The sequence below is a fragment of the Cebus imitator genome, unplaced genomic scaffold (genome assembly GCF_001604975.1).
Source record: "Cebus imitator isolate Cc_AM_T3 unplaced genomic scaffold, Cebus_imitator-1.0 Scaffold312, whole genome shotgun sequence".
NCBI lineage: Eukaryota > Metazoa > Chordata > Mammalia > Primates > Cebidae > Cebus > Cebus imitator.
In genome coordinates, this window is record NW_016107627.1 from 1,847,175 (window position 1) to 1,873,477 (window position 26,303).

The 26,303-nt window shown below is 42.6% G+C and overlaps 1 protein-coding gene across 6 annotated transcripts in view; it reads right to left on the minus strand.

The window, feature by feature from the left end:
* Positions 1–13,181: 13,181 nt before the first annotated feature.
* TMTC4 (transmembrane O-mannosyltransferase targeting cadherins 4) overlaps positions 13,182–26,303 on the minus strand; it is a 68,535-nt gene continuing 55,413 nt past the window's right edge. For 3 of the 6 annotated variants that reach the window (XM_017503581.2, XM_017503580.2, XM_017503578.2), the window contains exons 15-19: positions 24,377–24,415; positions 23,768–23,882; positions 21,727–21,839; positions 15,709–15,778; positions 13,182–14,498 (exon numbers count right to left, since the gene is read on the minus strand). In XM_017503581.2, coding sequence (XP_017359070.1) covers positions 14,350–14,498; positions 15,709–15,778; positions 21,727–21,839; positions 23,768–23,882; positions 24,377–24,415 — 486 coding nt within the window. In that variant the 3' untranslated portion in view covers positions 13,182–14,349. The remainder of the gene's footprint in view (positions 14,499–15,708; positions 15,779–21,726; positions 21,840–23,767; positions 23,883–24,376; positions 24,416–26,303) is intronic. The other 3 variants (XM_017503583.2, XM_017503579.2, XM_037729606.1) reach the window with 1 other exon arrangement.

Genomic DNA, 26,303 nt, shown 5'->3' on the forward strand with positions numbered 1-26,303 from the left:
TTTCTACTTTCTTAGGGATGTGGACTGATTGAAATCTTTATATAATCTGGTTTTTATCCAAAGATTTCTAACAATGCAGATATGATTGTATTTTGAACAGATGTATAATTCCAGGAGAAATCTAAACCATCAGGTACATAAGTCATTGGTTTTCATAGAGTTTTTTTCTTGTCTTGGGCACTTCATGATTAAATTGAAATGTATTAAGAAAACTTCATGATTAAATTGAAATGTATAAGAGAAACTTATGTTTTAAGAGCAGTAATCTTAATTTTTTTGAAGGGCAAAAAAATTTTTTTGCCCACTTTATTTCTTGAGGGAGGAAAATCACATCAGCAAAGGAAAGTGAGGCAAATAAATAATTCTTCTGATAAAGGAAAATTAAAGATGACAGACAAGACAAATTTTTGTTTGTTTTTTGTTTTGTTTTTTGAGATGAGTTTTCACTCTGTCACCCAGGTTGGAGCATAGTAGCATGATATGGACTCACTGCAACCTCTGCTTCCCAGGTGCAAGTGATCCTCCCACCTCAGCCTCCTGAGTAGCTGGGACCACAGGCATGCACCATCACGCCCAGATAGTTTCTTCTATTTTTGGTTGAGAAAGGATTTCACCATATTGTCCAGGCTAGTCTTGAGCCCCTGACCTCAGGCAATCTGGCCACTTCAGCCTCCTAAAGCACTGGGATTACAGATATGAGCCACAGTGCCTAGCCAAGACAAATGTTAAGTTGTATCTATCACCAGGTAAGGTTGGGAAAGCCCGATCTAACATAGAATAGGATCTGTGGGATGAAGTCTTCAGTTTAACTTCTTGAAAAACAGCTCACAGTTTTAAGAGCAGTTTTTGAAATGTGGTCCCAGTCCAGCAGCATTGGCAGCACCGGGGTATTCAGCAAATGTACAATCTCCTATTGGCAGCACCTGGGTATTTAGAAATGTACAATCTCCTATTGGCAGTACCTGGGTATTTAGAAATGTACACTCTCCAGCCACACAGGAGGGTGGAGCCCAGAGATGGATATTTTAAAGAGTGATGCCAGTTCAAGTTTGAGACCATCGTCTTTTGAGGATGTACCTCAGTGCTTCTCAAACTTTAATGTACATGTGAATCAACCCAGGATCTTGTTGAAAAATGCATATTCTGGCTCAGTCAGCCAGGAGTAGTGTCTAAGATTCTGCAGGTGGACAGACGGTGCTAAATGAGGATTTTCTTGTGTATGGACACACTCCATACAGTGTGTGTCACTGTAAAGACAAAGGGAGGGTCTCATAGAGACAAAAGTCACAAAGTGTCTCAAGAAAAACAGACTGTGGTCAGTCTAGGCAGGTCCTGGACTTGTCAGTTTAGGATTGGTCAGTTACTCAGGACCCCTTGGCAAGCCAACTGCTCTGGTGGCAAGCCAACTGCTTTTAGGAAGTGGGTTGATTCACCAAGTCTGTTTCGTTGCATTCAAATGGTACAATTGAGTCATTCATTGCAAAGGGTTCAGCTCTGCTCATTCTGGCCCCTTTGCTCTGCCGTTCTACAAACCCCCACATCCTCTAGGCTTAGGGTCATGCAGCCAGCAAATCACTATGCACCTGTGTTAGTCTGTTCATGCATTGCTATAAAAAGCTACCTGACACTTGGTAATTTATAAACAAAAGAGGTTTCATTGACTCACAGTTCCACAGGCTGTACAGGAAGCATGGCTAGGGAGGCCTCAGGAAACTTACAGTTATGGCAGGAGGTGAAGAGGGAAGAGTCACATCTTAAATGGTGAGAGAAGGAGAAGGAGAGAGTAAAGGAGGAGGTGCCACACAGTTTTAAACAACCAGATCTTGTGAGAACTCACTATTACGAGAGCAGCCAGGGGGAAATCTGCCCCATGCTTCAATCACCTCCCACCAGGCCCCTCCTCCGACACTAGGGATTACAATTTAGCATGAGATTTGGGTGGGGACATAGACCCAACTTGTATCAGCACCTGTTCAGAGCTCAGCAAACATTTTCTTCATCAGCTCCAAGGATTTAAACCAGCAAATTGTCTCTAACCAGAATTAACCAGTTTGGTATTTGCATTACCTAAATCAGAGCAGGTAATTGTTGAGCTCTGTTCTCCAGACCTGGGTGTAATAGATGTCTAATTTGTATTCCTATTGAACTAAATATGTTGCTACTTAATATTATGCAAACGAGGCCAGCCTCCTCTTCGTGTTACCTCTCCCACATGCCTCCAGCATTGCAAGTACCACCCAATAGAGGGGAAGATATCCCCTGTATCTCTTGAAACTATAGCTATAATGTGAAATAAACAACTGAGAGGAGAGGCTATATAACGGACTTGAAGTCCACCTGAATAACACCATAAAATCCTCTGAAATATTATCAAATTATTCCAGTAAACTATTCAATCATCATCTTTGGGGCTAAGTAGCCTGCAGACTAAATCCAACCCACCACCTGGTTGTCTATGGCCTTCAAACTAATAATGAGTTTTACATTTTTTAAATACTTGGAAAAAAATCAAAAGAGTCATAATAGTTCATGAGATGTAAGTTTCAGTGTCTGTATGTACAATTTTGTTTGTTGACATTGTCTGTGACTGCCTTCACAGGACAGCAGCAGCATTGAGCAGCTGCTGCTGAGACCATGTGGACTCTAAAGCCTAAAATACTCAACATCTTCCCTTTTTCAGAAAGTTTGCCCTCTCTGCAAACTGTGTTTCTTGCTCTGGCCTCTGTTTCAACACCTTCCTCTCCTTTCTGTAACAGTTGATTTAGGCAACTGTCTCCCTAACGATCCCAACTTCACAAGCCCGGACCTTAATGCTTCCTGTGTATGTTTCAAGCACCTCACGCCATGGGTTTACTTTTTGATCATTTTCCTGTGTAAATCAATATGAACTTAACAAGAAGACTCTCCAGTTTCAGCATAGGATTAATTAGGCTAATTTAGAAAACGTGTGTGCAAAAGACAGCAAGTAGCGTATATTCTGCAAATCATTGCATTCCTTTCATTTCTAAACCTGTCTCTAAAAAGTTGTTGTTAAGTTTAAAAACAGCAGGATTATTTCTCTCTGTGTGGTTATTTTACTGTTACAACACGTCTCACTGCTAAACAATTTCTATGACAAATTAATGAGCAGAGAAAACCAACCTCCTAAAACTAAGTTCACTCACATTAAATTCAATCCCAGTATTTCTCGAATTAATGTTTTAAAGATGATGTGGGTTGCCATCAGGTTTTTGTGAATGAGGCATTGACCTTTTTCTCCACGAAAGATATGCAGTCTCTTAAAAAAAAAAGTATATGAAATTTTCTAAGCAATTGCAGTTGAGGTGGTTTATGCTATTCTTGCCATCTTCCGTAATTTCAGGAACAACAAGCAAAGACCGGAACAAAGCACTAGATGAGATTATTTCCTTAGTTTTGTTGAATAAATCCCTAATCATGAATAGGAGAACAACTGTAAGAATTCTCAGAAGTAATCTGACCAGCCAAATATACTATCCACCATGCTCAAAGCTAACGACATTGAAAGAGCTGTAGGCAGCTCTAACCACACCCATCTCTAACCCTAGCTTCTTGCTGCCCATCAAGTCATTGGCCTGCTAGCCAAACAGTAACTTTTTCGAGGAAAGAATGCTAATCTGGTGTCTAGAAATGTAGACATTACAAAATGAAATGTAGCTTGGCTCCCTTTGAGTGGTCAGTGTAGGGAATGAATGCATATTCAGTGGTCCTCATAGACCAGGCAGCACATGACTCTTCTCGTGTCATCCTCTGAACAATAGTATGAACCGGATATTATTATCCCCATTCTACCTGTGAAATGACTCTGAGAGGTAAAATAACTCAAAGGTACACTGCCAGTAAACGAGAGTATAACAGCTTGAACTCACAGACAGCTGAGCTGAAAACCCGTGCTCTTAACATGAGGTTTAAATGGGGAAGCTGGGTAATATCCCCTGAAATGTATATTATCAGGACTAATCATTTATATTTGAACCTGTTTGTTAAAAGTATTAGTTCCAGTAAATAATTCTATATGTGTAGTTCTCTCGGTGAAGCGCTTTCAAGTACATGATCTGTTTGATCCTTATTCTTGCATTAAATAGTAAAGACCAGGGAGAATTTCTTCTGCTTCGATCGGTGTGTGGCCTGTCTGAGCCCAATCAAAGATCACCAGGTGCAAACTGTAGTCGGATAAAGTCAGATTTATTGGCTCGTTGCAAGGAGAGAAGACGGAGGCCAGAGGAACCCTGGGATGCTTCAGCAAAGGTAACAGTTTGAAGACTTAGGGGAGGGGAGGATTGGAGGTGAAATTTAAAGGAAAGAGGGTTTTGACAGGTTCAGGGCAGACAGGGCTGTGAGCACAGGTCAACATCAGGTCTGGAGTCTGGGGGTCTGTGTCCTTGGAGACTACAAAGTTATGACAGATGCCAACTGGCACACCCAGAAACCCTTTAAGGGAAGCTCTGCACCCAGGTTGGAAATCAACGCTGCTTGTTTCAAAGAGACTTAGATTCCCCAGGCAATTGAGATGCTTCACTCCTGATGACTTCAAACAGCAAAGCTTCTAGTAGTCAATGCTTTTCCAGAATAAGGCTTCTCAGTAAGAGAGCAACAAGCACCCAAAGATGGGGGTTATTTAACCTGATATGACATCAATGTGTCCTTGGAGAACCTGTTTCCTGCTCCCTCTGCTGCTGTCTTTATCTGTATTATCTCAGCCTGATGGGCGACAGGGGGCAGAAGTTTACTTTTTCAGTCTGAGATACTTTTTTTTTTTTTTTTTTTTTTTTTTTTTTTACCCTATCGGGCCATATCAGGACCAGAAACCTTCAAAATACTTTATTTCCATGCAGATGTTGGCACTTCAAACTTTATGACATTTCACAACAGATTTTGATGGGGATTTGCAAGAGCATGCAAAGCAGCTCACCTTTATAACTTCTTCCAGTGAACTTCTCTATAAGATTTCATTTTTTAAAAAAAAGGGTTAAGCATCTAGGTATTTTTGAAGGCGCCTGGGTTATTCCAATCTTATCATTTCATAGAGGAGAAATTAACCAAAGCAAGGACAACTCCTATAGTGACAGGAGGCAGCCAAATGCCTAGGCGTATAGGGCAGGTCCCCAATGAAACCCCACCTTCAAGCCAGAAATAGCCTGAAGGCCGAAAGACCAGACTGCTGGTCCAGGATGAAGCCCACAACCCAGAACAGAGTCAGAACTTCTGTTCCTGTTTGCCCACCCTTTCCTGATTCTTTCTGAAGAATGACTTTTAACCAATCAAATGTTGTCTTTTCCAATACTGCCTACAGGCTGCCCCTCCCCCATTCTGAGCCCATCAAAAGCCCCAGACTCAGCTATATTAGGAGGACTTTCCCACCTTCGAGTAGGGGGACCCCCCCTCCGTGCCCTCTCCATGAAAGCTGTTTCATCACTCAGTAACCCCACCTTGCTCATTCTTTGTCAGTGAATCCTCATTCTTCTTGGGTGTGGAACAAAAACTCAGGAACCCGTGCATAAGCCAGACTGGGCCTGGGTAGGCTGAGTGGGCAGGCTGAGTGGGCAGGCTGTCTACTGCAGCAGGTAGTGTGGTTGAGTGAGGCTTGGGTGGGGTGTTGCATCTTGCAAAATGACTGAGAAGAAAATCCTGTGTCACTACCATTTATTTTTATTAGAAGCAACTGAGGCATAGAGTAATTAACAGATTCATCCCAGGTTCCAGGTAACTAACTGAAGGGTTGGAATTGGTTTTTTTATCTAATTGTATTTTTGGAACTTAAAAGACACATGCCAGTGAAGTCAATCCTAGTACAGCTCTCACACACCTGCTCCCATGTTCTTTCCACCCCACCACATTGTTTGCTCAGGTCTGCAGTTTCCTAGGCCAGTACTGTAAAAGCTATCATCCATATGCTTTATCAGAAAGATCTAGAAATGAGTAGTTTTGATATTCCTCAAGACAAATCTCAAGTCTAGCCATCAAAATTAAGGCTATCAAAATTTAACTGCTGTGACAAAATTGTTTTTAAAAGATGGATAAAAGTAGAATTTAAATCAAGAGAGAAAACATTTTCTTAAACACTTATCATGAGTAGGAAGAAGAAAATTTTATTGGTCTTTGGGAAATGCTACATATTTAAAAATAAATAATTAGAAATGTAGGACACTCAGGCAATTTTGATAAACAATGTAACTGATTAAAAATACTTGAACTAGTCAGAAAATAAGTGATTGCGCAGGTGTGGTGACTCATGCCTATAATCTCAGCACTTTGGGAGGCTGAAGTAGGAGTTCAAAACCAGCCTGGGCATTATAGGGAGAACTTGTCTCTACTGAAAAAAAAAAAAAATTAGCCCAGCATGGTGGCACATGCCTGTGGTCCTAGCTACTCAGGAGGCCGAGGCAAAATGATTGCTTGAGCCCAGGAGGTTGAGGCTGCAGTGAACTGAGATTGCACCACTGTATTCCAGCCTGGGTGACAAAGCGAGATCCTGTCTCCCATCCCCTGAAAAATCAACATATAAATCTGAATTGTTTCTGGGTCATATAATTATAGAATAGAAACAAGAAAAGGAAAGGGTTCCCCCTCTTCAGTTACTTATCAAATATCTTGATATACCAAGCGCCAGTCCAGGACTTTACACGTCTTTTCTCATGTAAATCTCTGAATAATTCTGTGAAAAAGGTAGTTATGCTCCCTGTTTTACAGACAGGGAAGCCAAGGTGCTGAAAGATTAAGTGACTTGCTGTATTAGTTCCCTAGGGCTGTCGTAATGAGGCCCCACAGACTGGGTGGCTGAGAGCAACAGAAACGCATTCTCTTGCAGTTCTGGAGGCTGGATGTCTGAAATCGAGGTATTGGCAGGGCCGCGCTACCCTGTAAGGCTCTAAGGGAGAATTTTTCTTGTCTATTCCAGCTTTTGGTGGCCCCTGGTGTTCCTTGGATTGTAGAAGCATCACTCGAATCTCTGCGTCTTGTGTCCTCAACCCAGAATGTGGTAGGATGTGAGTCAGGGTGGATTTTGGCTTTGGAAAGTGATACCATGTTTACAAGAGATCGCTGAGGGAGGGAGGCACACTAATCCAAGGGATGGGCACCTGTGTGGAAATGTATGCCCCCAGAGGTGGAAGCCAACCAGAAGGGGATGAAGAGAGAAACAGCAATCTGTGATGTTATTGGAGGCCAGTACTGTCTGCGTGGTTGGGTGGGGGAAATGAATGATGTGTCTCAAAATACAAATCCCCAAATGGGCACCAACGCACCAGAGTGCCTGGAGTGATGTGAACACCTGCTGGGTGTCGTCTTTAGCAGAGCCTCTGTCAAGACTCTGACTCGCCTTGCTGATGGTTTACTTCCCCAAGACTAGTCTAGAAGTGGAAGGTAGATGCTATGTAGGTCTATGAAGGAAATTGGATTTCTAAGATGCCATCACAAAATTTCCCATTCCATGTGGTCTTTTTACAATGTGATGTTGATATGCCTTCCATGGAGAAGTGGGGTCTGTGTTCCCTCCCCTTGAATCTGAATGGACCTGTGACAGTGGCAGGAGACACTCTGTGACTGCCAAAGCTAGGTCAGAAAAGTTGACATAGCTTCTGCTTGACTCTCTTGGTACCCAGCCACCATGCTGTGAGGAAGCATAAGCAGTCACATGGAGAGACCATGTGCTGGCATTCCAGGACTCAGCTCCAGATGAGCTCACAGCCAGTAACACAAACTGCCAGACATGAGTGACCAAGACCACAGATGATTCCAGGTCCCAGTCTTTTTGCCACCCCAGCTCGTGGCATGGAGCAAGAGGGGACCTATTGGGGATGAATCCAGCCCAACTTGCAGATGCATGAGTGTATTAATCAGGGTAATGATGGTTGACCAAATATCTGGGCATTCCATGACCTACCTAGTCAAGTTAACATATAAAGTCAACCATCACAGGCTGGGCAAGGAGGCTCATGCCTGTAATCCCAGCACTTTGGGAGGCCAAGGCAGGTGGATCACCTGAGGTTAGGAGTTTGAGACCAGCCTGGCAAACATGGCAAAACTCCACCTGTACTAAAAATACAAAACTTAGCCAGGTGTGGTGGTGTGCACCTCTAATCCCAGCTATTCAAGAGGCTGAAGCAGAGGATCACTTGAACCCAGGAGGCGAAGGTTGCAGTGAACAGAGATCATGTCATTGTACTACAGCCGGGGTGACAGGGTGAGACTCCATCTCAAAAAAAAAAAAAGAAATTGGTTGGTGGGTTCAGCTGGTGACAACCTTGTTCCTCCAGCGCAGTTCCCCATCAACCTTTCATCTAATGATTTTATTTGTTGCTGACCTTTGCTTGAATCAATTGGCTCATTGGGGACCAGAAAAAAAAGGATGATTTCCTAATTTCCATTCTTTCAACATATATTAGCTATAATTAGTCTATAAGGAAGAGTTTATAATGTAATCACGATAGGCCTACAGAATCCAGTTTTCCAAAGGGCATCAGACTGGTCCACTTAGGAAAGCCTTAGGGACAAAGATGAGAAATACATCTTTGATGATGAGATGAGATCTTGTAGGAGTATGAGAATGAAAATGTTAATTAGATTGGAATAATTAGATGCAATAAATATTCTTTTTAAAAATACAAATTAGGCCAGGCGCAGTGGCTCATGCCTGTAATCCCAGCACTTCGGAAGGCTAAGGTGGGTGGATCACCTGAGGTCAGGAGTTTGAGATCAGCCTCACCCAACATAGTGAAATCCCTTCTCTACTAAAAATACAAAAAATTAGCTGGGCGTGTTGGCAAGCACCTGTAATCCCAGCTAATAGGGAGGCTGAGGCAGAAGAATCACTTGAACCCAGGAGGCGGAGGTTGCAGTGAGCCAAGATGGCGCCATTGCACTCCAGCCTGGGTAACAAGAGCAAAACTCCATCTCAAAAAAAAAAAAAAAAAAAGAAAGAAAAATAAATCACACAAATTAGATTGTGAGGCAGGTACCGTATACCCATTTCCTACTATACTCTAGATCAGCGCTACCTATTGGAAATATCAAGTGAGCTCCAAAGCAAGCCATAGATGTAATTTTAAATTTGGTAGCCACATTAAAAAGTTTAAAAAATGGGGAAAATAATTTTAATGTTTTATCTAACCCAATGTATTTAAAATATTTCAACATGTAATCAATATAAACATTATTGAGATTTCACATTAATCTTTCATGCCAGGTCTTCGAAATCCAGTGTGTATTTTATGTTTATAGCACATCTTGATGTGGACTGGCCACGTTTCAAGTGCTCACCAGCCATGTGTGGTGAGTGGCTACCTTATTGGACAGGACAGCTGTAGACATTTTATATTAACTTGCACCTTTACAACAACCTTGCAAATTAGACATTGCCTGCTTTTTAAAAAAAAAAAATTATCTTTTTGAGACGGAGTCTCACTCTGGTGCCCAGGATGGAATGCAGTGGTGTGATCTCAGCTCACTGCAATCTCCACCTCCCGGGTTCAAGCAATTCTCCTGTCTCAGCCTCTCGAGCAGCTGGAACTACAGGTGCCCACCACCATGCCTGGCTAATTTTTGTATTTTTAGCAGAGACAGAGTTTCACCGTATTGGTCAGGCTGGTTTTGAACTCCTAACCTCAGGTGATCCACCCGCTTTGGCCTCCTGAAGTGCTGGGATCATAGGTATTAGCCACTGCACCCGGCCTTTTTTTTTTTTTTTTTTTTTTAAATGTGAAGTTGAGAGTCGGAGAGGTGGAACTTCTTGTAATATGACCACTGAATGCTGCAACTGGGCCTTGGCCAACTGTATGTGTGCAGAGGTGCCTACATCTGTTCCCATCTGGACCTCATAACACACGGGAGCCCTATTTTCTCTTTTGTAGGGCCAAACAGGTGATTTGGTGCTCTATCTTTTACTTCTCAAGAACCTTCTCTCTCTAGTTTAAGGCCAGCTTCTCCCTCAGTGGCTTGTGCTGAATTGCATTTAGCACCTCTCATTCCCCCACCACCCACCTCCCGTCCATCACTAGTTGACTCCTTATCATTACTCCCATCTATCCACATTTCTCCAGCTCCACTGCCACTGGGCTGCACAGGGTCACCTTCATCTCAACGCCGGACACCTGGGATGGTCTCTTGGGTGCTCTGCCCACATCCTCTTAGCCTCTCTCCAGTTCCCTTCTCACCACCAGCCGAGTGACCTTGTCAAAACCTCACTAACTTGGATCATGTCACTGACCTGCTTTGGATTCTCCCCTAGTTTAAGGTAAGCACCACGTGGTCTGTGAACCCTGTATGAGCTGGATCATCACCAAGGCCAGCCTTCTCAAGCACCCTCCCCAGCCTCCTCAGAGTTCATCATTCTCATGGCAGGGCCTTTGCAGATGCTATTGCTTCTGTGTAGTCGGGGTTTTCTCAACCTTGGGACTACTGATGTTTTGGGCCAGGTAATTTTTGTGGGGGGTTGTCCTGCACATATCGCATGTACAGCAGCAGCATCTCTCCCCACCAGCACTTTCCAATCAGTTGTAACAATCAAAAATACCCCCAGGCATTGTCAAATGCCCCCCACCTGGAGATCATCAGCCTGGAGTGTCCTTCCTCCCCCTGCCTATCAATCTCCATCTGGAAGCCAACTTCCCAGGGAGCCCTTTCCTCACTCTCCAAGTTGGAACAGGCCTCTCTCCTCATACGACTCTTTGATCATTCCTTTTTCTCACTGGACTGTCCACTGCTAAGGATAAGAGACCGTGACTTCTTCCACCCACCTTAGTAATTAGACAGCCTAAGATAGTATCTGGTACATAGCAGACACTTAGTATGTGTTGGGTGAATGGGGAGTAAGGGTATCTAAGGCCAGATCTGTCTACTCCCAACAGAGACCCTCTTTCAAAAATCCAACCTATCACATAATGGAGGATCCTCAAGGCTCTCTGTTATGGCTATGAGGAATCATCTTATCCCCACTGTACAGATGAGAATTGGGTTTGAGCAATGCTCAGTGTCTTACCTATGATACTGCAGTGGGAGAGCCCAAGGTCCACAAGTCTGGGTTTTCTCACCCCAAAGTCCAGGCTGGTTGGGTGTGAGTATGGAAATATATGTCCAGTGCTTTGGTACAGGGCTCTCCCTGTTCTGGTATTTTGTCAATAATATGAAATAAAATGTAAAGAATGGCCAGGTGCGGTGACTCACACCTGTAATCCCAGCACTTTGGGAAGCCAGGGCAAGCAGGTCACTTGCGCCCAGGAGTTTGAGACCAGCCTGGGCAACGTGGAAAAACCCCGCCTCTACAAAAAATATAAAAATTACCCAGGCATGGTGGTGTGTGCCTGTAGTCCCAGCTACTTAGAAGGCTGAGGTGGGAGAATCACTTGAACCTGGGAGACAGGCAGAGGCTGCAGTGAGCCAAGATCGCACCAACGTACTTCAGCCTGGGGGACAGAGTGAGACCCTGGCTCAAAAAAGTAAAGAAAAGAAAAGAACATCTGTAAGCCACATGATAGAACGAGAACCTCACCGGGGCTAGTGAAGGCCTGCAGGCTATGTCTGACAGGATGAACTTGGAGAGAAACAAATGTAAACCTGCATTTAAATTTTAAAAAATCCAAACAAGAACAGGAAAGAAGCGTTGCATTTTCACATGTGGTACATATGTTAAACCACCCAACAAACCAACACCCAACTCCAACGCTCTTTCCAGATTTGATGATGTTTGCTATCAAGGAAAAGAAGGATGATGAGATTTCCCAAACTAGCGATTTCCCCATGTTTGTTTTGACTCCTGCCTCCCAACTGTCATTAGCAATAAAAACATTAAAATAGTAAAAGACACGAAATAAGAGAAGAACTGCCAGGCGGCCTTCCACTTCAGTCTGGTTGGAAAGGAAGCCCAAGAAACAAAGAGGGTGGCTGCCTTAAGATGGAAAAAGAAGAAAAGAGAGCTAGCGTGGCATGCTTCCAGAATCTGCAGAGATCAAAGACTTCCTGAAGTATCAATCAAATCAATCACTGTGCTCTCTGGAAAGAAAACAGCTACAATGGAAATGCTGGGAGCTGAAGCAGTGAAAGCTAAGGGAATTTATCGGTAGGCAGGGATCCAGATTTGCACATCTTGATTTGACACTAGTTTTAGAATCGGTACCAAAAAAAAAAAAAAAAAAATAAGAAGCCTGAAGGGGCTTTTGTAAGAAATTTTTTCTTTACTCTCAATAGACAAGCACTGTTTCAAAAAAAGAAATCTGCTTTAAAAAAGTCAACAAAGCATACAGTGCATCTATTATATGACCAGTGAAGCACTATAAGAACATAAATAAGAGAAAGTTGGTCTTTGCCACTAAAGAGAGCTATAAATTATTACTGTTGTTTTGGAACCATTTAAGCAATATTTGAAGGCTGCATGTGGTGGCTCATACCTGTAATCCTAGCACTTTGGGAGGTCGGGGAGGGTGGATAACTTGAGGTCAGGAGTTTGAGACCAGCCTGGCCAACATGGTGAAACCCCGTCTCTACTAAAAATACAAAAATTAGCCAGGCGTGCTGGTGCATGCCTGTAATCCCAGCCACTCAGGAGGCTGAGGCAGGAGGATTGCTTGAACCCGAGAGTTGGAGGTTGCAGTGAGCTGAGACGGTGCCATTGCACTCCAGCAGAGCAAGACTCCATCTCAAAAAAAAAAAAAAAGAAATATTTGAAACACACCACTTTATTTCTTGATATACTTCAACCACCAGAAGTTACAATTACTAACTTACAACTCTACACAGATCTGCCCCCAGAAAGTGAGTCCAGAGAATCAAATTCCTCTCAGTGTGGATCTGGTCACTCTGTTCTCTGAACTTGGTTAACACTATATTGCAATTCTTTTTTTTTGAGACAGAGTTTCGCTCTTGTTACCCAGGCTGGAGTGCAATGGCACGATCTCAGCTCACCGCAACCTCCGCCTCCAGGGTTCAAGCAATTCTCCTGCCTCAGCCTCCTGAGTAGCTGGGATTACAGGCACTTGCCACCATGCCCAGCTAATTTTTTGTATTTTTAGTACAGACGGGATTTCACCATGTTGACCAGGATGGTCTCGATCTCTTGACCTCATGATCCACCCGCCTCGGCCTCCAAAGTGCTGGGATTACAGGCGTGAGCCACCGTCTGTACTGTAATTCTATGAAATGGTCCCCAAGTCAAACAGAAGCCACATAAACGATGATCTGGTCACTTTGATTTCATTTTAAGGTAAAGGAGGATACAAAGTTCACTACTTAAAAATCATTGATTAAGAAGGCAATATGGCATTTTCATGCTAGTTAGTGTAATAATTTTACTGTGTAAGAAATTATAGAGATTGCAGAAATCATTCGGTCAACAGCATACACAGAAGAACAAAACATTGTTTGGATGAAATAAAACAGCAGGAACAACTCAATTCCTAAAAATACCACAAATTTCCCGAATGTGGCTCCATTTGAGAGAAAATTTTGCATTTTCCGGATAATGTCTGTAGTTTCATTAATCGGAATGGAAAATGGCTTTACAGTTAAAAACACTAAAAAGCAGCTTACATAGATGTGTTGCCCTCTTAACCCTGGATGTAACAAAAATAAAGATGTGAGGCTGCCTGCTCTTGCCTAAAGTGTGGCTTCAACTTTCTATTGATAGTAACTGTCTATGTAAAACATTATATATAACCTCCTATATATTGAAATTGCACAAGTCAGAGCATTCAAAAACTACTGCAAGAGTCGATTTCTTCCTATGGGGATAAGCAAATAGATACACTAACGTTAAAATTTCCATTCCTCATTCAATTATTTGCCCTATTCAAAACATAAAAATACAAATAAATATTTCCTTACAAACGCGGTTCATAGTATATTGTTTAAAAAAAGAGATAAAAAACAAGAATCTTAATTTGTTTTGTCATTAAATAAAAATGCTAATATACAGACATGTTCATTATTTAGACAAATTGCAGGAGTCAGCCTGTCCTTTCTCGGCCATAACTGAAGTTTAGTAGTGCTTGCTGGTCCATACACGACAAGGCTCAGATCCTAAATGTATGTTCAATTCTACTCAAAGTTGCTCAAGATAGTTTTTCTCTTTTTCTGTTTAATTAAAAAAAAGACGACTTTTTGGAATTTTAGAATTACATTTGAGTTGTCTGAAAAAATACAATTTCAATGCAAAAGTCACATCAAGCATTCAAGAGTATATTGCTGGTGCTGTAATCTTTTTGCATGTCTTTGTTTTCATAGAAAAATCAATAAAATAAATAACATGTCTAAGACTTTTAAATGGTTAAATGTAACCACATACTATTAATGATATGCCTCATGCACACACACACTCAAACTCAAAACGTGAAGGAAAAAGGATCAGACATCTTTCTTTTGCATTTGTTCTAGCTTTCTTCTTAGCAGACCATAATTCTCCTTGGTTCCTGATGCCGTGGGGTCAAGCTGCAAGGAGATTTCATAGTGTTTCTTGGCCAAGTCTAGATGTCCCCAGCGATGATAAAGCACAGCTGAAATAGCAGGAGATGAATTTCAGTGGGAATGCTTCTGAGTAATGTGCCATATTCCTGCCCTCTTGGACAAAGAAATATTACAGATCCTCTGTAAACAGTTTTCTAAAGTCAATTGTATAAAACAATATTGTTTGTACTGAAAACCTTATTTATTGTAATCACACTCCCTGGTGATTATCCATTTAACTATTGCCAGTTACTCCTAGGGCTCTTCAGAGCACTAGATAAGGTACATCTGCCTACAGTCACATTATTACATAAAGAAGTAAAAAGAAGAGTACATTCAATGTCTCAGTGCTGCCATGAAAGTTCCAGGAAGCCAGGCTGGGTGTGGGAGGAGGGGTGATGGATGCTAGGTACTGCCTAGAGCTGACCATGCAGAAGTTCAGATGTTTATTTTAAAGAGATATTTCCCTACATCATTTGGTGAAGTGATAGCTTTTTGGGGCCATTTGGAAATTAAGTCTAATATCAAGAGCTGACCCTAAAATGATAATTACAATAATCATTTGGATGATTAGCCTCTGATCATTACATTGATTTTGTTAGTAAGACTAACTTTCTATATGGGCAGAAGATCACTTGTGGACGCTTTCTGACTTGTGAAGAGAAGCTTCAGAGTTGGCAGAGAACAGCTTTGGTGCAAAACATTTCTGTGACTGAGCATTTTAACATCAACATGCTATGTTCTAAACATCTTAACCATGGAGACGCAAAAATGCAAGAAACGAATTCTAGGGAATAAATGATTATAAATGCATGTTAGCCAAGACATAAGGGGCTATACGAAAGGCCAGGCTAGAAGGGGAAGGTCTACTCTGTAAAAAGGAAGGAAAAAGAGGTAAGTTCAATGGCAAGCTTCCAAAGCACCTATGATTAATTTAGTAGGAGAACTCTTCCTAACCATAGCCTCATTCTCTTAAGCCAATCTCATCTTTCTCAGTTTAACACAAAGAAGGACAATCTGAGTTTACTCATGAGAAGGTGATAAACAGAGTGGGCAACTTTGTGGCTGTTCTGGTCATGTGATTAAGATTTGAAAGTGTGGCTGTCACTTTGCTATCTTTTTAATGTAATAGCAGAGCCAAATTTTAAAGCCATGCTAGCTTTGAAAAAAACGACTGTCCCAACTTTAATTTTATAGACATGCACCCACTTCATTAAAGTAACATAGAATTTCAACGATTCAAGTGAACATTTTTCTTACCCAAATTACCATGGTAACTTGCAGCATTTGGATTTGCTTTAATTGCCTTAAGGAATAAAGCTTCAGATTCCTAAAAAATGAAAAACATAAAAAGGAAGCTATTTATTGTACATGAAGCAAAAGCGGTTCCCAGTTTTATCACCTATGGTTTTCAAACTTTTAACCTCTTTTTGTACCACTGCATTCCTCCAGAAACATTCAGAAGGCCCAGCAGGGCCATACTCTGCCAAAGAGAGGCTGACAAGGGGCAGCAGGAGGGAGTGGTGGCTGCAGAGAGGGGATGAACATGCTTGTGAGTGTCACCACCTGCCTCCCTGCAGTGGTTGGACTTCTGCAACGTTATGCAAGTCACCTAGGGCAGGGTGTGTGAGGATGACAGGAAGCCCGGTGAACAGGAGAGGGCTGAGCCCTGGAGCACACCCACGCCAATGCCTCTTCCAGCTGGCACCAGGAAACTCACTTCCAGAGCTCTCAGGGTAGGAGTCGAGGCCCATTTCCTCTCCCACAAGAACCTACAACATGCTGGGCAGCCCAGAAGCAGCCCCATTCATCTGGAAAGAATGAGCAGAAAATGAGGAAGGAATGGCCACCTGTCATCGACATTGTTGCGGTACTGGACATGACCATGACCAAATGCCCCTGATGGGTGTGAATTGATTCTTGAGCGGCCTTGCATTTCTTCCAAGTCATACTCACTTCCAACCTGGCCACCAAGAAGCAGAGCAGAGTGTCTTTCTACCCTGTTCACTGCTAAAAACTGTTGGCTGGCTGGTCCCTTTCTACCGTAATGCTGAGAAATAAAGATGCCTACCTGTTTTTATTGACATGTGCCCGGAGTGGGGGTGGCGGGGCACTGTTCACTCCACCTACCTACACATTCCTAAAGGGCATCATGTTTTAATCAATATCACATGCTGGGCGTGGTGGCTTAACCTGTAATCCTAATCTTTTGGATGGTCAAGGTGGGCAGATCACTTGAAGTCAGGAGTTTGAGACCAGTCTGGCCAATCTAGTGAAAAACCCCATCTCTACTAAAAATACAAAAAATAGCCAGGTGCGGTGGTGCAGGCCTTTAATCCCAGCTACTCAGGAGGCCGAGGCAGAAGAATCACTTGAACGGGGAGGCAGAGGCTGCAGTGAGCCAAGATCGCATCACTGCACTCCCGCCTGGGCGACAGAGCAAGACTCAAAAAAAAAAAAAAAAAATCGGTATCACATACTGAGCTTAACCAACCAAATCTGTTGGTGTGGGGATAGTTTTTGTGCCTTCTATCTGGGCCACACATAAATTTCTCCAGGTGGGCTTCCCACATCTGGGACTGTGCATTTTATAATGTACAAGACCACCGGTTCCTTTGCCCTGTTATGGCCCATCGTACTCCTGAGAAATCGGCTGGGAATGTGGGTGACCATCTCAAAAACCACAACCTTTTAGACAGAGCAGGCAGAGAAACACTTGTATTTCAGAAATGTCATCCAAGAGGGACTTAAGACATCAGGACAAAATATGGGATGTCAGTTAAAAGTCAGTGTCTATATTCCAAGTTTCAGGGGCTGAAACTCCTTCCAAGAGGGTCAAGACTCCAGCTGTATCAGGTAGGCTGCAGAAAAAACATCAAATGGATTGTGTAGTTTTACAGTGATTTCTGAGTCATAGGCTGTCTCTGATGATTTTTAAACATTTCCATTTAAAACCTAAAACTTGAGACACAAAAAGGTTAGGGAACCACATTTCCTTAAAAATGCTTCCCTACCTGTAAATGAAGTAGTGTTAATTAGAGAAAAATGGTTAGGCATAGAGTTAGGAGTTTTCTAGGGTTGCTAAATTCAGCTAACTTCTCAGATGGCCTGTGAGGGCAAACATCATTCAGGACATCAAGGAGACAGCAGTTTGGGGGACACAGTGGTGCAGAAGACAGGGAAGGGCTCAGAGTTGACTCTGTTAGAGGGCCACTGCTCTCAGCAGGGTGGGGCCCAAGCTCTGCAGGAGGCCAGTGTGAAGGAACCAGGATGAGGAAGAACAGACAGAGAGCACTGGGCCAGGGGACAAGGGAGGAAACATGAGTCAAGATTTCCAAGTCAGGGCAACAGAAACACAACACCACGTGGACAAAAGAAGGTGTGTCAGGAGGAAGCGCTGGTTTGAGGGGAGGTGAAGGGTGGCCTGGCTCTCTCCAGGTCACGGGGGCAGCCCCTGTGCCCGTACCTGGGCCTTGGAGCAGGGATTGGAGGGGCCTCTTTAGAACGCAGCATCTGTGAGTATTCAAAGCCCATGAAATGTTCATCTATTAAATCAGGCTTTCCAATGGCCCCATCCAGGAAAGCAGTGAACTATTTATAAATTGATCTGTGGAGGTCTTTAGGTGTGTAAAGACCCAGGCAATGAGCTGATTTATGCCAATGAACCAATAAACTCACCTTAGAGTCAGGGATATTTTTTTTCCAGTGTAAAGGGGAAAAATAACGTATTATTTTTGCAAGTATATTAGACAAAATGTATTCAACAAAGGTGTGGGACTGAGAAAAGCCTTGCAAATTGTGTCTCTAGGTAGAAACAAGCGCCAGTCTCTACGTCCAGGTGAGGAAGCCCGGGTGGGCGGAGGTCATTTCAGCCACAGCAGCCACCCAAGAGTGCTCTGGGGCACAGGGGTCGCTGAGCCTCTGCTAGAATAGGAAGGGTAACACGGGTGACCTGATGTGAAGTTGAAACCATGAATCACGCAGGAAGAGAGTTATTCTCTATTCTCCTTTCTTCCTTCTGATTGCATCGGGGCTGAAGTCTGCACTGGGTGGTGGTGTGTGGGTCCCACTCTCTAACACACCTGCCAATCTCTCCTTGAAGCTGAGAGAGGGTGATCCTCTGGCTTAGAGCCTTGGCCAGCAACAGTATCTGGCTGGGACTTAGTATGATTATTTCACTTTCAGTTACCCTGTATTTATAGTAATGATGCAATGTTTCTCCTTTAAATATATTCATGTTAAAAATCTATTTAAATAAAAATATCAAGTAAATAAGTCAGGTAACATCTAGATGTGGCAAAAAATAAAAAAATCATAAAGGTGTGACGTAAATGTCTGAAGTTTGGGAAACTGACTCTAACAACATAAACTGCTCTTAAGCTACAGGCCCACTGGAATTACCACTTCAGAAAAAGAAATCAGCACAGGAAGCAATGCTGTAAGCACTGAAAAACATTCCTTTTATATTTTTGCTTTACCACATTAGCCTGAAATTGGAAATTAAATGGCAAGAAGTAACATAAATTGTAACACATTTTAATGATACCTAGAGAGTCACTGAATGATCACTAAACTAAAAAATATATATGTATGTGTATATATATGTATATGCACATGAACCACTTGAGAGTTGCAAATTATGTTCTTGTGCATGTTTTTGTATCACCCTGTCAAGAGGTTGGGCAGATCACTATCTCCATTTTACAAATGAACAAACTGAGGCCCAGAGAGGCTAAGTGACTGTGGTTAGGTTTTAAAAATGACTGCTCAGATGGGGTTAAAAGGTATCTAGGGCTGGGCGCAGTGGCTCATGCCTGTAATCCTGGCACTTTCGGAGGGCGAGGCAGGTGGATCATGAGGTCAGGAGATGGAGAACATCCTGGCTAACATGGTGAAACCCCATCTCTACTTAAAAAATACAAAAAATTAGCTGGGCGTGGTGGCATGCACCTGTAGTCTCAGCTATTCAGGAGGCTAAGGCAGAAGAATTGCTTGAACCCGGGAGGCGGAGCTTGCAGTGAGCCAAGATACTGCTACTGCACTCCAGCCTGAGCAACAGGCAGAGTGAGACTCCTTCTCAAAAAAAAAAAAAAAGGTGCCTAGAACCACAGATATAATGAGAACACCCACTCTGCACATCAACATCTCAAAACAGGTTCTGGAAGCCTGAACGTTTCAGGGCCAAATGAGAGATGCATTTGATCATTTTACAACTACTTAACTGCGTGCTTCGTAACTGCCCGACAGCAATGGAGATACCAAACCAGGACTGAAGGCTCAGATCCAACCTCAAGAAGCCTCCAGGCTTTCTAAGGAGATTTACCAAGTGCATAATATATAAAACAGCAAGCGCATGGGTAAAAAGTGAGTTGTCGGGCAGCAGACACCTGCCCTGCCATCAAGATAGCTGGGCTGGAGGCCCTGCAACTCACTGCCACATCCCTCTTCTCTGGAACATCCCGCCCAGTGCTTTGCCAGGAAACAGGCCCTTTCACTACATCCTGAAAGAAGCACTGCCAGGGATGCAGCTGACCATTAGCAACCAGTATCATTTTTGCATTACGAGAGGAAAACCTAAATAGTTGTTTAAAATTCAAACCCTTAATTAAAAAAATACACCGAACGCTTCCTTGGTGGCTGATGCCATGGCTCAGGAAGTCACATCATGTCCCCACACTTGGTAGCTGCTGAAGAGCTCATCGTGAGTTCTGTGTTTCAGATTTCATCACCTGTTTCCTTATCTTAGGCCTAGTGCCTTGGCCTTGATAATTAAAATGCAAAATATGTAGAGAAAGAAGAAGCTGATTTCTCCATTTTGCTTTATAGAGTATTTTCTACTTTATTTGAGGGGGAAAAGAAAGAACAACGTGAAGTGGAAGCCAAATGAACTCTGGGTTCTATCTCCTTAACAGAAATTCCAGCAGTTTACAGACTGTGGGATGATAGAAAAATCAATACAATGATTATATAAGCCAAGCTTCAAGAAGACTGGCTGTAGCTGGGTCACTGGAGGAGAACTGAGACTTGGGACCTGTCCCAGGCTGACAGATGGCTGGAAAGGTCATTACAAGGGAAACCTATAAACCTCACCTCCTTCCCCTGCTACATAAGTAGATTCACAAAAAATAAAACTAAACCCTCTTCAAAAAGCTATTTCTGGAGCAAAATCTAGAAATTTAAAAAATGTATATAGTGAAGCTATTCAACTCCCCGACATTGTAAAACTAGAGAAACGCATGAAATTATCTTACTATTGTTATTGAAAATTATACTGATGACATGTATAAACAGAAAAAGAGAAGTGAATAACAAATTGGGGCCAAATGAGAGATGCATTCCATCATTTTGCAATTACTTAGCTACTTAACAGCTATTAGCTAGTTGCTGCCTTTAGGACTTACACACCAGCTGAGTGATCGAAATAAGATGTAGCCCCTGATTCTGAAATAAAGTTTTTCTCTTAAGAAAGGACTAAGGCACTACTTCTGTGGTATCTGTGTTCAACACCCAGGATGCTAGTTAAAAATCCTATTTCCTGATCTGACCTAACCCACGAAGACAATCCCTCGCAGGGAGAATCTGGGCATCTCTGCTTTATCAAGCTCCCGTGGTGTCTAATAGACAAAGTTTACAACCAGTTACCTTCAACACACAGGGAGTTACACACAGCCTATTCCTGCTCCACCCTGGCTGCCAACTGGAGCAAAGATTTAGCATCTTGTGGTTTTTGTTGGTCAGAAAACTCTGGGCCTTGATGATGGCCTATATAACTCAGATAAAGAAAACTCTGGAAGCAGCAAGAGCCAGTCATGCATTCTCCATGGGCCGGTTACTCTTTTGTGCAGAAGACAGAACCTGCAGATAAAACCCAGAGCCCCAGCCCACGTGCAAGTGATAAGAGGCTTACCCCGTTGTGCCAGGGCAGGGGTACCTCTGGGCATGCACCGTGGCTGTCTCAAATCCTGCACCAGCCTGCCAGGCCACTGACTTCAGCCATTCCACAGCTCCCTGCCTGCTCTGCCCCTTTCCTTGGTCCTCTCTCCCTCTCTCCACGTGTGAACAACAGTGGTTAATTCTGATGAGAAAGGACACTGGGTTTGGCCCCATGTCGCTGTCTTTGAAGCAACTTTTCTAGGGAACAAACTGGCCAAGCCACACTGGTGCACCGCTGCCACTGTTTTGGCCTGATTCTGAATTTAACTGGGCAGAAGTAACACTTACGGCTTCTGTCAGATGCTGGTATTAGCTGCAAGAAATCACAGCCTGCGGTTCACGCACCTTGTATTTCTGGGATTTCCCCAGCACGTTTGCCAACGAGAACATGAGAGAGTGATCATTAGGTATTAATCCCAGTGCCTCTCTTCCAACTGCTTCAGCTTGGGCTAAATTACCTGGGAGGAAAAAATGGAAAAATAAAAGACATGTTAATGCTGTACTTACATTTTAACCTCTATAACTAACAGGGCTTATGTGCACAGCACATGACAATTATGAATAAACTACTTAAGAAAATCTGTGTAGATCATGTAATACAAACACACACACACACACACACACGCATGTGCAACCCTGTCAGTGGCAAAGCCACTGAATTCAGCACATTTCTGACACAACACAAACAGCTTTTGATTAACTTCTATAAAACAATCTAAAACCTAGTTTTAATTTTTCCCCAGATACTAGTTATACCCAAACAAATCTGCAAAATAAGAGGATTACAGCAACACTTTCATAACTGAGAATTTATCACACTGAAGTACACATCTGTATTTTCCCTAGAAGCACACATTTCTGCTCTATACCATATAGATGATCAAATTAACACTATCATTAAAATATTTTTATTGACACATAACTGTACATATTGATGGGAAACGTGGTATTTTGATACATGCATACAATGTGTAGTGATCAAATCAGGGTATTTAAGACATCCATCACCTCAAATATTGATGATTTCTTTATGTTAAGAACATTTCAAATCTTCTAGTGCTTTTGAAATATATCATAAAGTGTTAACTACAGTCACCCTACCGTGCAATGGAACACTAGAACTTACGCCTTCTGTGTTCGTTCCCATTAACCCACCTATATTTATCCCCGCCCCCTTCCCAGCCCCTAGTAACTATTGTTCTAGTCTCTAGCTCCACAAGGTCCATTTTTCCAGATACCCCATGAGTGAGAGCATGTGATATTTGCCTTTCTGTGCCTAACGCCATCATTTCTTAAAGAACGTTTGGATTTTTAAAGTGAGGTAGGCAGAGTAACTCCTAATTGATTGAATCTGGTCTGCTCAGGAATAAGAAACCAGATCTTCAAGTCGATTAGCATCATATAAAAGGGATCCCACTTTGGGAGGCTGAGGCTGGCAGATCATGAGGTCAGGAGTTCGAGCCCAGCCTGACCAACATGGTGAAATCCCGTCTCTACTAAAAATACAAAAATTAGCCAGGTGTGGTGGTGTATGCCTGTCATCTCAGCTACTCAGGAGGCTGAGGCAGGAGAATTGCTTGAACCCAGAAGGTGAAGGTTGCAGTCAGCCGAGATCACACCACTGCACTCCAGGCTAGGTGACAGTGACTCCATCTCAAAAAAAAAAAAAAAAGGTAAGAATCCACGGCTCGGAGTGTAGACTAAAAGGGCTCCTTTGAGTGAAATCCATGAACTTCGGGTATGGACCTAGCACCATCCATTTCATCAGCCCTAAGGTCATTCTTGCTCACTTCTAGGTGCTCCCAGTGCCTCAGAGGATGGCCACTGGCAGACAAGATACAATCACTCCTCTCCCTCACTACTCAATACCAATTCTACGTGGAGTGTCACTTCCCAGACATTCACATTCTAGTATGTCCAAAGAAATTCAATTTTCTTTTTTTCTGAGATGGAGTTTCACTCCTGTTGCCCAGGGTGGAGTGCGACGGCATGGTCTCAGCTCACTGCAACCTCCGCCTCCTGGGTTCAAGTGATTCTCCTGCCTCAGCCTTCCAAGTAGCTGAGATTACAGGCATGCACCACCATGCCCGGCTAATTTTTTTGTAGTAGAGACGAGGTTTCACAGTGTTAGCCAGGATGGTCTTGATTTCTTGACCTCAGCTGATCTGCCCATCTCGGCCTCCCAAAGTGCTGAGATTATAGGCATGAGCCACTGCGCCCAGCCCCAGAAATTCAATTTTCTCGAAGAAAAGACATTTTTGTAATAGAAAATATTTAACTTCCTATGAGTTTTTTTAAACTCAGGACGAAGAAGGCACTACAGTCTCTGTTTCCTAAGTCTTCAGTGGTACTTGACTATGGAGCCCTCTCCTGTGACCTTCGGTACCTGTATTGTCGAGGAGTATTATCATGTTGTTCCAGGCCAGGCTGTGCTCTGGTTTCAGCACGGTGGCATTTCTCCACGCATTCAAGGCATCAACATGGCGATTGAGATCTGCATACTGAAAATCACACACACCAAAAAAATCAATATTCCCAGTTCCTTGCTTCCTCTTTCCAAGACATTATTTAAAAAAAAGAAAAAGCAAAAGCCCAACAAACAAAAATAAAAAACCAACCTAACTTTAATTTATGGAGCTTCTAGTTTTTCATATCAGCTCATTTAATCCTCAAAACAATACCAATGAAGTAGATATTATCGTTATCCCCGTTTTACAGATGAAGCAACTAAGGCAGGAGGAAATGAACGAGCCCAAAGTTACAGATTAGAAATGGTAAAGCAGCAGTAAGAACAAGGTCCAAACGTATAAAGTCCTATTTCCTGTTATTTAGTGATTTTAGGAATCAGCTCATATTTCAGATCGCTGAAATGCTGAAAAACATCTAATCATTAGTCTTTCTCACAAAAGACTTCATAAGTTCATTGTTGATAAAGTATTACTTAGAAGAGTTAACAAAATATTTCACATGATCAAAAGCTATGTGTCCAATTCACCTTGTGAAGGGTGGTCTCGGGGTCTCTTCCTGCCTGTGTCTAAGGTAAATATAAAAACAAGAGCATATCAGACATACTTTGTAAACTCCTTGGAAAAGTCTTCTATGGTAAGGTAAAACCTCTTGGCAATTTCCAGTCTGTTTGCTTCATTTAGGAAGCAGGAAAATACCTGTTGCTTTATTTTTTATAATTTCAACTTTTTAAAAGTTTGTCTATATTTATTTATTTTGGAACAGTCTCGCTCTGTCGCCCAGGCTGGAGTCCAGTGGCATGATCTCGGCTCTCTGCAACCTCTGCCTCCCAAGTTTGAACAATTCTTGTACCTCAGCCTCCTGAGTAGCTGGGAACACAGACGTGTTACCATGCCTGGCTGATTTTTGTATTTTTAGTAGACATGCGGTTTCACGATGTTGCCCAGGATGGTCTCAAATTCCTGGCCTCAACTGATCTGCCCACCTTGGTCTCCCACAGTGCTGGGATCACAGGTGTGAACTACCACACTTGACCTTCAACTTTTATTTTAGATTCAGAATGTACATGTGCAGGTTTGTCACATGGGTAAATGTGTGATGCTGAGGTTTGGGACATGAATGATCCTGTCATCCAGATAGTGAGCATAGTACCTGACAGTGTTTCAACCCTGGTTGGCCTCTCTGCCTCCTCATTCTAGTGGTCCCAAGTGTCTATGGTTGTCATCTTTATATCCATGAATACCCAACGTTTAGCGCTCACTTATGAGAACAGGCGGCATTTGGTTTTCTGTTCCTGCATTTATTTGCCTAGGATAGTGGCCTCCAGTAGCATCCATGTTGCTGCAAAGGACATGATTTCATTCTTTTTTATGGCTGCATGGTATTCCACGGTGGATATGTACCACGTTTTCTTTTTCCAGTCTACAGTGGACGGGCACCTAGGTTGACTCGGTGTGTTTGCTATTGTGAGTAGTGCTGTGATGAACATACGAACGCATGTGTCTTTTTTTTTTTTTTTTAAAGACAGAGTCTCACTCTGTTGCTCAGGTTGGAGTGCAGTGGTACAATCTTGGCTCACTGAAACCTCCACCTCCTGGTTCAAGCAATTCTCTGCCTCAGCCTCCCAAATAGCTGGGATTACAGGGACCCCCCCACGATGCCTGACTAATTTTAGTATTTTTAGTAGAGATGGGCTTTCACCATCTTGGCCAAGGTGGTCTTGAACTCCTGACCTCATGATCCACCCGCCTTGGCCTCCCAAAGTGCTGGGATTACAGGTGTGAGCCTGGCAACATGTGTGTTTTTTGCGGAATGATTTCTTTTGGGCATATAACCAGTCATGAGATTGCTAGGTGGAACGGCAGTTTTAAGTTCTTTGAGAAATCTCTAAATTGCTTTTCATAGTGTCTGAATTATATACAGTGTCTAAGCATTCCTTTTTCTCCCACAGCCTTGCCAGTAACTGTTGCTTTTTCACTTTTTGATAATGGCCACTGGTGTGAAATGTATCTCAGTTGTGGTTTTGATTTGCATTTCTCTAATGACTAGTGATGATGAGCATTTTCTCATGTTTGTTGGCTGCTTGTATGCCTTCTTTTGAGAAGTGTCTGGTCATGCCTTTTGCCCACTTTTTAATGGGGTTGTTGTTTTTTGCTTGATGATTTCTTACTTATAGATTTTGTTGATTTCTTACTTATAGATTACTTACTTTGTTGGATGCATAGTTTATGAATATTCTCTCCCATTCTGTAGGTCATCTGTTTACTCTCTTGATAGTTTCTTTTGCTGTGCAGAAACCCTTTGGTTTAATTAGGTCCCACTTGTCAATTTTTGTTTTCATTGCAATTGCCTCTGAGGACTTAGTCATCAATTCTTTCCCAGGGATGATGTCTAGAATAGTGTTTCCTAGGTTTTCTTCTAGGATTCTTTTTTTTTTTTTTTAATTTTTTTTTTTT